The sequence below is a fragment of the Eublepharis macularius genome, chromosome 4 (assembly GCF_028583425.1).
Source record: "Eublepharis macularius isolate TG4126 chromosome 4, MPM_Emac_v1.0, whole genome shotgun sequence".
Lineage (NCBI taxonomy): Eukaryota > Metazoa > Chordata > Lepidosauria > Squamata > Eublepharidae > Eublepharis > Eublepharis macularius.
In genome coordinates this window covers 13,247,779-13,259,011 of record NC_072793.1, presented here as the reverse complement: position 1 = coordinate 13,259,011, position 11,233 = coordinate 13,247,779, and the positions used below count along the sequence as shown (strand labels likewise).

General features: G+C 45.5%; 1 protein-coding gene across 1 annotated transcript in view; it reads right to left on the bottom strand.

Annotated features, from left to right (window-relative positions):
- Nucleotides 1-276: 276 nt before the first annotated feature.
- Nucleotides 277-11,233, bottom strand: part of C4H17orf58 (chromosome 4 C17orf58 homolog) — a 28,222-nt gene continuing 17,265 nt past the window's right edge. Inside the window, exons 3-5 of the mRNA XM_054978390.1 lie at nt 4,501-4,581; nt 2,287-2,478; nt 277-904 (exon numbers count right to left, since the gene is read on the bottom strand). Coding sequence (XP_054834365.1) covers nt 717-904; nt 2,287-2,478; nt 4,501-4,581 — 461 coding nt within the window. The 3' untranslated portion in view covers nt 277-716. The remainder of the gene's footprint in view (nt 905-2,286; nt 2,479-4,500; nt 4,582-11,233) is intronic.

Genomic DNA, 11,233 nt, shown 5'->3' with positions numbered 1-11,233 from the left:
CTTCAACCCACCAAAATCAGGCGTGGAGCAGCTGGCAATGCCTGTCCCCCTTCACCCATCCGGGATTAGGCACAGAGCAGGAGGCAATACCCACTTGCCCTCCCTCCCCTTTCTAGAACCTGTTGTATTTTTTCCTACAACAGGCTTTGTTGCTAGTATATATATAAATATGTATAAAATAAAGCAGTCTTGTTCTGAAGCCCGTTAAAGCAGTTGGATAACTTCATTTCAGTTTTAAGAACTGGAAACTGATTTATTCAATAACGTAATCTGGAAAGTGCACAGTATGGTCTCTTAGTATTCCTGCACAAGAAACAAATAGGTGTTTGTTAAGTGTATATCATAGCATTTCATCATTCACATAGACATTTGCAGAGGTCTTCAGCAAGAACCGTTCCTATTATGTTGATTTTTTCACCTGTAAAAATGTACCAAACCTCAGATTGTTTTTGGATTAAATGCTTGTCCTCCTGAAGTAATACGATTAAAAAGAAATATTGCTAAAATAGCAGGAGTCCATCAATGCTTACATTAAGAGTAAGACATTCCAGCAGAAAACACATGTCTCTGTACCTCTTTACTGTTTGCCATTAGGCAGGAACCATTTTTTTTTAATTATTTATAGAGAAGGTATATCAAATTGTGATGAAAGCAGGGGCCATTTTTTTCTGACAGAAGCACCCCCGAACTGCATGGACTGTGGCCGTGCTGCCTCCTCAGCTGCAGGCACGATGAGCTGCTGCTTGAACTTTCCGATCCCGCCTCTTGTTGAACCTTTTCACGTAACTCCCGCTCCAAAGCAGCCCATCTCCAGGTCTCAGATGCCCTCTTAGATGCTCTTGCAGAGCTCTCGGCAACTGCCGTCTCCTGTGGTAAATATGGCCCATCACGATGTATCTGCTGCCTGAAAAACATAAGCACCTCTGAGAAAGCCTGCACGGTCTAGTTGGACTAGGACCTGGTCCCCAACCTGCCATGGAAGTTTGCTGGGTGACTTCAGGCTAGTCATAATCTCTCAGCCTTACCTACTTCTCAGGGTTGCCGTGAGGAGAAAAGAAAAAGGTGTAACCTGCTTTGGTTCCCCACTAGGGAGAAAGACGGGGCATAAATGAAGTAAACAAATATAACAGTCAGTGGTTGGGGTAGAAAATGTGCCGATTCCTTAGCTGGTGCTTTACCTTTTGGATTGTTTTGACTCAGAAAACAAGTATTGGCCTTTAGGGGAGGGTCCCTGTTATCCATGCCTTCAGCAGTCACCATGTTTCCTCTGAATCCCTAGCTTTGGGATCCCTTGCCCACATCACTCTACATCACACAGTTCCTCCGATAGACCATGTTACTAAGCAGGGTTGACTGTGTAATAGTGAGATTGATGGCACACATCCAAAAGGGAAATGTTCAGGGCTTTTTTTCAGCAGGAACGCGGGGGGACGGAGTTCCGGAACCTCTTGAAAATGGTCACATGGCTGGTGGCCCCGTCCCCTGATCTCCAGACAGAGGGGAGTTGAGATTGCCCTCCGCGCCACTGGAGCGGCGCGGAGGGCAATCTCAACTCCCCTCTGTCTGGAGATCAGGGGGCGGGGCCACCAGCCATGTGACCATTTTCTCCTAGGGCAACCCACTGAGTTCCACCACCTCTTTTCCCAGAAAAAAAGCCCTGGAAATGTTACGGATGTTACATCTGTAACTGCACATTTGTTGTTCAGTAATACCTGCTTCATCACCCAAAGACAGCTTTATTCGAGTAACCTGAAGCAAGTTGGGAAAAAAGTACTTTAGCTTGGATCCCACAGGCGGTCGTCCGCCAACATAATGGCACCTATGCTAGGGCTGGACCCAACCAACGTTTCTGCTGTTGAAAAAGGACCTCCCCAAAAGGGTATACTGAGAATCACAGGACTTGTGCGTGCCGTGTTCAATGGTGGCTCTAGCATGGAGAAGGAATTGGGGTGAGACTGAGTGAGAAAGTTGGCTGGACCCAACCCATTGCCCCCTCCCACTTCGCCCCCTGCTATTATTAAGTGCCCTTTGATCCCTCGGGAGCAGAATTTCAAGTACCTCAAGGGGACCGTGGTGCAGTGGGCAAGAGGAGGCAGGAAAGTCCAATCCCATGAGCTTTTCTCTCTATGTTTTAAACCTCTTTGGTAACTAACAGTTAAATTCTAAGCAGAATTACTCCAGTCTATGCCTGTTTCCTTTTTGTACATTAAATGAAAAGAACCCACTTCCTGTTTTTTTCCCTATAGGTAACCTGAACAAAGAGTATAAAAAGAGAGAACGCATTACCAAGTTTGAAGTCCGGACAGGGTTTGCTGCAGTTTAAGGCATCCACGACTAGCATGTGAACTTGAAAGAAGAAGCCATCAGGGTTGATGAACAGGCGATTAATCTTGTACAGTCCATTGCTGTTTACCAACAACATCACCAAGCGCATCCCTTTCTGTACCACGTTGACATCATGAACAATCCCGTTCACCGCTGTTTTTAAAAAAGAAAGGGGCTGCTGTTCCAGTGGGCTGCTGTTCCTTATCTTGTCATGATGCGAAGCTAATTGAAACCAGCAGCTACTGAATAAAAACATTCGTTCTCACTAAACTCTCAAGTATGCAATGGAAGGAGAGTATGGCTGATTCCGCACACGTTGGATAATGCACATTCAATGCACTTTAGCAATCGTTTGGAAGTGGATTTTTTGTTTCGCACGTGAAAAATTCAGTTCCAAATGATCTCTAAAGAGGATTGGAAGTGCATTATCCAACGTGTGTGGAATCAGCCTACATGTTATATAAGAAGCTGCCCATATCTTGCACCTGCAACTTGCCAAGTTTATCACTTGTAATTCTTGCAAACCCCAAGCATGTCACTGTTCATGTGGCCCTGTAGCTGGACCCAGCGGGGAGGCATTTCCTAGCATTCCTGCTGCACAAAGAGCAAAGTAATGTGACTGTTGTAAAGTACACGCCCTTTCTCTCCTAACATGAGAGAAAGAAACCTCACATATGGATGAAGCTTAAAAGAAGGATGGAGCTAGACGTTTTACTGTCTCAGGGCATATTTATTTCATCCCAGCTTAGCCAGATAGTTTAGAGTGAGTAACATTTTCAATGGCACGTTGTGCCATTACAGCTGGTACAAAATGCAGTGGCGCGTGTTATTACGAGAGTGCCAAATAAGGCGCATATAACACTTACGTGAGCTGCATTGGTTGCCAGTGGAGTACCGGATCAGATTCAAGGTTCTGGTATTGACCTATAAGGCCCTGTGCGGACTGGGACCAGCGTATCTACAGGACCGTCTCTCCCCATATATTCCCCAGAGGACACTCCAATCAGGGGACAAACAGCTGTTGGTGGTCCCTGGCCCCAAGGAGGCCCGCCTAGCCTCAACTAGAGCCAGGGCCTTTTCGGTCCTGGCTCCCACCTGGTGGAACGCTCTGTCTGCTGAAATCAGGGCCCGGCAGGACCTACTATCTTTTCGCCAGGCCTGCAAGACAGAGTTGTTCCGCCAGGCATATGGCTGAGGCTGGGCCTCCGCCGGCCTGGAAAAAAGGGGTGTATAAAACCCTCCCTGTGAAGGCTGCCCACCATCCTGTTTTAAATGTGTTGTTTTTAATGTACATGAATTTTTTAATCGTATTTTAATTGTATTTTTAATATTTTGTTATCCGAACTGAGCCCGCTCGTGGGGAGGTCAGAATACAAATTTGAAAAAAAATAAATAAAAAATAAAAAATCATATCTTGATCTAAATTAAATACAAAGAATGACCATATTATTAACCTTTTAAAAAAGTTACAAAGGGTGAGTTGTAGGTGGGTTGTTGCAAAATATTATTCCAGAAGTCTGCTGGAAATTAGACCTGAGGACGATGTTATGAGGGCCCCCATCCCATAATACCACAGCAGCGCAGAGGATGGGTATGTAAAGTTGCTCAGCATTTTGCAGGAACACAAAACCCATACACAAAAGAGAGAAATGCCATTTGAAACTTTACTTATATTTGATCTATACCCCATATGTACCCCACCCTCATAGGACATTGGCTCCTAGGCCCGCTTGCTACCAACTAAAGACCAAGCTAGAAGTGACGAGTTACATTTGGATGGCAAGTGAACAGACTCACATGTATTCCTCCCTGTTCACTTGCGCTCCACTTGCACTCCACTCAATCATGTAGTGGAGGAATACATGTGAGTCTGTTCACTTGCCATTCAAGTGTAACTCGTCACTTCTAGCTTGCCCTAAGATCTATCATTTAATATTCACCTTTATATGGTGCGAGACATAAAATGGAAATGAGCTGGAACTAACTAACCCAGAGTTTAGAAAAGGATGTGCTTCTGTTACGGGAGCCAAGATAATTATTTTGTGCATACTGTCTAACAATGGCTTAGACTTCCCCAAGCCTGGAGGAGGGACTGAATGTGCCAGTAACAACTGCATGCAGAGTACATAGCATACACTTTGCCGTGCCCGGTTAGGTGCAGCTGGATGATCTTACCAAATTCACTGGTGCAGTAGGCCTCCACTTCCTCACGGTCCCTCCTGCAATCAGTCCGACACACTTCTGTATTGTCAGCATCTGTAGCAAGGACAAGAGGCAAATGGCTGGCAGTTAAAGCTGTACTTGCTCAAAAGGGGGGGGGGGGTCAACATTGAGAGCGCTCAAGCATTGGTGCCTTAAGGACCACATTCAGCTGCATCACAGGAAGCTCCAGCAGGCCCCTCACCTCCAACAGTTCCTGCTGTGACTGTGCCCTCATATGCCTCTGTTGTTCTTCCCCAATCTTCTATATATATAAAGACAAGCATCTGACTGACTCATCAATGCCCAGCCCAAAACCCTGGACCTAGAAAAATCAAATTTGGGGAGAACGTTCCTTTCATGATGTAGAGGCTCACTAAGAAGGGATTTTAAGAAATTCGCTCCCTAAGGGGGTAAAAAGGGGTCAAATGTGTTTTCCCATAGGGATACAGCTTCCCTGTGTGTGCTCCCACCCACCAACTGCCAACTCAACCACTCTTCCCTGAGGACATTTGCATATGCGGCCTGATTGGTCATCATCCCAACATTCTAAATAGTATGCCGGACACATGCAGTACCTCAGGACACATTCAATGACTTCCAGTCATTGAATGTGTCCTGAGGTAAAAATACACCTCCCTCTAGGGTTGCCAATCTTCCTGTGGGGCCTGGCTTTCCTGTGTGGCTAGCAGGCTGATGGGTCAGCTGTGGAACTCTGGGTTCTGAGGTAAAAATCAGGTAAAGGAAACTGCAGACAGTTGAAGAAAGACAGTACAAGACTCCTGAAAAGGGATTTTATATAAAAGTCAGTATGGCAACTGAGTTTTTAAATGTTCATGGGGAGATAGTGCATGACCTTTCTAGGGGCCATTTCAATGCGAACCTCTCACGTGAACCTGCTGAAGTGCACACCACACCACCCCTCCTTCAGTCCAACTCCACCTCACACCTCTTGCAGCCATCACCTCTTACTGCCCCCAAGAAGCCTCCTGGCAGACGTTGTGCAAGATATACCAATGTTAAAAGGAGGAAGCAACTTAGAGATGCAGCAAAGAAATATGCACATCGTACTCCAGCAGTGCACTGAGCAGCAGTGGCCAAGTACCAGCAAGTCCCAAGTCCAAGGGAAAGGTGACCATCCCTGCAGGCCTGGGCACAGTAGTGACGACCCTAGCAGACCTAACAGCCACAATAGACCCTAATATCGCCACTGTCACGGAGAAGTCCATGGACTGGCAACATGAAATTTGGGGAGAACATTCTTTTCATGATGTAAACACCCACTAAGAAGGGATTTTAAGAAATTCACCCCCTAAGGGGGTAAAAAAGGGTAAAATATGTTTTCCCAAAGGGTACAACTTCCCTGTGTGGCTGGCAGGCTGCTGCCTGCTGGCCCCCCCTGCCCACTGCCAGCTCAGCCACTCTTCTCTGATTGGGCCAGCCTTTCAAGGTCATTTGCATATGCAGGCTGATTGGGGCTCACAACATTCCACACCTCATCCCCCCCTCCAAGACAGTTGGAACACAGAGGTCATTTGCATGTGCAACCTGATTAGTCCTCACCCCCCACATTCTAAACAGTATGCAATTGCTATTGGGAGTCTTTGAATGTGTCCTGAGGTAAAATGCATCTCCCAGTCTTCCCTAAAATTTCACTAGGGTTGCCAACTCAAAAACAAACAAACTCACAAACCAAAAAATGTTACATACCCATAAGTATTATAATTAGATTTAAAGTAGTGAAATATCATATCGAAGCAAGGGCATCAAGCTAGTACATTATAAGACATCTTGCTGCTTGTTTTGTTTTGAGCATATTGTAAGCACACTGTTAAGCTTTTTGAGTACACCCATTAGAATCCTGGTTAATTTGATTACATCTTCCTCAGGGCCATATTATTCATAAGGCTGACTAGGCTGAAGCCTAAGTGCCCCACATGGACTAGGGACCCGTCAATTTATTTTTGCTCAGGCACTGTTTCCTGCACCTTAAGGCTCTAATTGTTGAAGGCACTTTGTAATGTACAATCAATATGTGTACATATATATATTTATCCATATATATACTCTCATAAGTATATATGAATAGAATTCTTCAGAAAACACTCAAAATGGATATAGGTCTATGTACTGCGCCTAGTACCTACCGTACCAGGGTCAGGCTGTCAGCTGTAGTGGGATGAAAGATTGACGTGCTGGAGGTGGCCCGAAATGCCTGAAAGCCTAGGGGCCCAGCCATGGGTTAATACGGCCCTGATCTTCCTTCCTGTAGTTATTAAATGACAAGGACTTTTGTCATCTTGCATAATAGGGCGTAGAATCAAGAACCGGGGTAGCTCTAAGCAAGTAAGATTAAGATTCTCAACTGGTTCTCCTTTCAGCTTGGAAAATATCCCATAAAAACACGATGAAATGAATTACCTCTGTTTAGATATTGGAAAACAAAGGTGACTCTCAAAGTCTAAAAGAATGGCAGGTGTGCAAGGGCCTGACTCTTCTTTAAAAAGCAAAAAAAATATGTCAACAATCTATTAATATGTGAAAGTCATAGGCTTGGATCTCAGGGCAAGTTTCTGCTGAGGGAAGAGATTTCCATCAGCATAAAAGGACTTCTTCACCTTTGCTCCGCCTCCAAGTACTGCACCTAGGTGACAGGGGATACCCATGAACAACAAGAGGGAGGAGTTACATGTTTCGCAACATTACGGAAGCAGGTTAGCAGTGTGAAAACGGCCCTTATGTCAACATTAACTATACTCAATTTGTGTTAATTTTAGGGAAGGCACAAACTTCTCAGTGAACACATTTGGCAGATGAAAATTCCTGGTTTGACAGCCAGGATCACCTGTGAGCTCAGTTGCTGATCCATTCATTTGTCCACCACTCTCCTTGAATGGTAGTCGAACATATTTGCAGCCATGCCATACTTGTGGGGCTGGAGTTTCATTTCCTTCTTGTGATGGAGTTTAATTGCCTTGCCGTGCAGTAGGCAAGATTATTCTACCCAAGGTATTGCGGGGAGGCGTTTGGGGGTTTCCTTTTAACGGTTTTTAATCTGTAACGTTTTCATTATTACCTGTAAGCCCTCTTGAGCCAACAGGATAGGCAGAATGCAAATATTTTAATAAACCACTAAATACCAAGGATCATGGATCAGGTGATTTTGTGATGTGAGGCGAGGAAAATGCACGCGCACAAAATAACATTGACAATATGAATGTAAATGAAACCAAATTATCTGACTTTTTAAAATATACAGTTTTCCTAGTCAGGGGCTGACTGACTTGCTTCCTGTTCATTTGTATGATTGGCCCTCTCTTCATGAGAGGCACCAGTGGGCGGGGTTTGAGCATCCTTAGTTAATTTGTCATCACTGCCCTTCTGTTTTGTTCTCCTTCCCTGATTAAGTTCATCTCAGTCTCTTCTTAATGTTCTAATGGTTTGTTTTATTTCTGTTATTCAGAGTTTTTCTTATAGTAAAAGATAAACTTTTTACAAAATTCACTTGTTAAATGCCGAAATGAATGTTATGCAGAGCTCATTTCAAGGGGGAACGCACAGGAACGCAGTTCCGGCAGTTTCCCAAAGAGGCCACATGTCAGGTGGTCCCACCCACCTGACTCTCGGCCATTTTGGGCCTGTTTCAGCCTGGATTGGGGCCAAAACGGCCCGGATCAGGCCTCTGACAGGTGGTGGATCACTCTCCCACTCATCAGTGGCCCGATCTTGACTGTTTTGGGCCCCTTTTCAGCCATTTTCAGCCCCTTTTTGCCATTTTGGGCACAATTTCAGCCCTGAATGACCAGGATTGGGTCCAAAACAGCCAGAATAGGTGATGTCAAGAGGCGTGGCATATGCTAATTAGTTATGCTAATGAGTCCCTCCAGCTCTTTTTCTACGAAATGACCCCTGATGTTGTGCCATATGTAGATTTGACTTTTCTTCAGTAACTAGACTCTAGTAGCTCTCCTTTTATATACTGTCAATTTTACCAGCTTCATTGTCTTCCATAGCTTTTTTAAAAAATTCCTTTTCAGCTGATTTGATTTGTGTTTTTTAGTGTCTGACAAAGGTCAGTGAAGTAGCAATGAAGAAATTAAATGCTAGTTCATGTGGCTATGAATCGAAAGTTCATTTTCCCCTAGTCTTCTTCAGCTGGCAGAAGAGGTTGGTACAGTTTTTGCTGATTTCCCTCCCCTTTCCACTGCAGATCCTCACATCAGGCCCAACACATTCTTGAGCGGTCCACAGCATTTCATGGTGAGCTGCAGAGACTGGTGGAGAAATTCTATTCCGTGAACTCTCAATACGTTGTCTCTGCCCTAATCTGTTTGGTGTAGTGGTTAAGAGCACGGGACTCTAATCTGGAGAACTGGGTTTCATTCCCCACTAAAGATGGAGAACGAACCTGAATATGAACCAAAAAAACCCATGAACCAGCCCGGTTCGTGGGTCATGAACCAGTGGCTCGTGGAAGCTTGTTTCCACGAACTTTCACAGAACTGGTCTACTGCTTCCGTTTGGTTCATTTTAAAGGGCAATGCTTCTTTCTGTGCCGCTGCAAAGCAGCAGGGAAGGGGGCAGTTTAAATGGCCATTTCCCCGCAGCATTTAAACTTTTCCTGCTGCAGCAGGTCCCTTTAAACTATCAGCTGGCAGGCGGCAGGAGGGGATCCTCCCCTGCCGCCTGCCAGCTGATAGTTTAAAGAGATCTGCTGCTTGCAAGTGGCAGGACCCTTTAAACTGCCCAAAGCCCACAAACCCCAGCCCCAGCCCCCCAGCCCACACCCCAACCCACACACCCCCCAGCCCCAGCCCACCACGCCAGCCTTCACCTTTCCTTGGCTCTGCTGCTGGGGTGGTGGAGGCTGTGGCCCAACAGCAGCAGTTCTGGCCTTCTCTGCCGCTCTGCAGGCCAGTGGCCTCCTACCCCTCCTCCAGCGAGGGGTGGGAAGGGCGTTTTTGGCCTCCTCCGCCACTGCACGGGCCTGCAGGGTGGCAGAGGAGGCTGAAAATGCCCTTCCTGCCCCTCAAACGGCCACCGTGGCCATTTGAGGGATGGGAAGGCCCTTTTTGGCCTCCCCTGTCCCCACGTGGGCCTGCAGGGCAATGGAGGACGCTAAAAAGGGCCTTCCTGCCCCTTGCTGGAGGAGGAGGAACAATCCCCATAGACATTGGTGGAGGTTCCTAGTTACCACCTCTCATTTGTCTCCTTTAACGCTAATTCCCCCAACTAATTAAGACCTCCTATTTGAGTAGAGCCCTGTGGCGCAGAGTGGTAAGCTGCAATACTGCAGCCCAAGCTCTGCTCACGACCCGAGTTCAATCCTGGCGGAAGCCGTGTTCAAGTAGCCAACTCAAGGTTGACTCAGCCTTCCATCCTTCCAAGGGCAGTAAAAATGGGTTCGCAGTTTCCCGGGGGTAAAGTGTAGATGACTGGGGAAGGCAATGGCAAACCACCCCGTTAAAAGTCTGCCAAGAAAACGTTGTGATGCGACGTGCCCCCATGGGTCAGTAATGGCTCGGTGTTTGGATAAGGAACTACCGTTATCTTTACCGTACCTATTTGAGTAACATCTGCCCTTTTCCTTGCAGAATTATAAAGGGAAATGTGTTGACTACACTTGTAAAACTTCAATGCCAACTGAACAGACTGAATGATCACAGAATCACAGAATCACAGAGTTAAAAGGGGCCATACAGACCTTCTAATCCAACCCCCTGCCCAATGCAAGATGAGCCTATAGCATCCCTGACAAACATTCATCCAGCCTCTTCTCGAAAACTGCCAGTGAAGGGGAGCTCACCACCTTCCTAGGCAGCTGATTCCACCTTTAAACTACTCTGACCGTGAAAAAGTTTGTCCTACTATCAACTCACATCTGATTCTTATTCAAACATGGTCATAGATCCTGAGGAGTTAGCCGTGTTAGTCTGTAGTAGCAAAATCAAAAAGAGTCCAGTAGCACCTTTAAGACTAACCAATTTTATTATAGCATAAGCTTTCGAGAATCAAGTTCTCTTCATCAGATGCCTGATCAGATGTTTTGATCAGGCATCTGATGAAGAGAACTTGATTCTCGAAAGCTTATGCTATAATAAAATTGGTTAGTCTTAAAGGTGCTACTGGACTCTTTTTGATTATTCAAACATGGTAAGTTCAAGTATTAAACACATTCGAGTGACATTTGTGGCATCTCTACCACCATGTATTATGAGTTAAGGTAGAGTAGATAATGACAAAAATTATTGGAATGAATGGTTGACTCTTCATTTCCCAGCATAGACCTATTTTTGCCTTCTTCTCATTCTGGCAGTGAGATATCTCTTGGCAGGACTGAGACCCCTCTTATCCTAACTAGACTAAATACTTATACTACATTTTCTACTCTTCTGTTTGGGGGATCCTTATTATATCTACCACACCATGTACAATGTGCCTGTTGTCAATGCCTGAATTTTTATGGCCATCAGTTTCCTGCTACCAATCATGCATGGTTAAAAGTCAGTACTTTCTATGCTCGCAACTGTACCCACCCAACTGCCTAACAGAAGAAAACACTGGTTCAGATTTTTCAGGTGGAGAAGTAAAACAGTAAATAAATCATGCCATAATGGTGACTGAGTGGCTTCTTTTCAAAGACATACATAGCTTGGTTCCACCTCCTGCTTTGAAGCACAAGTTCTGTACGGAAGATGGATAATACACA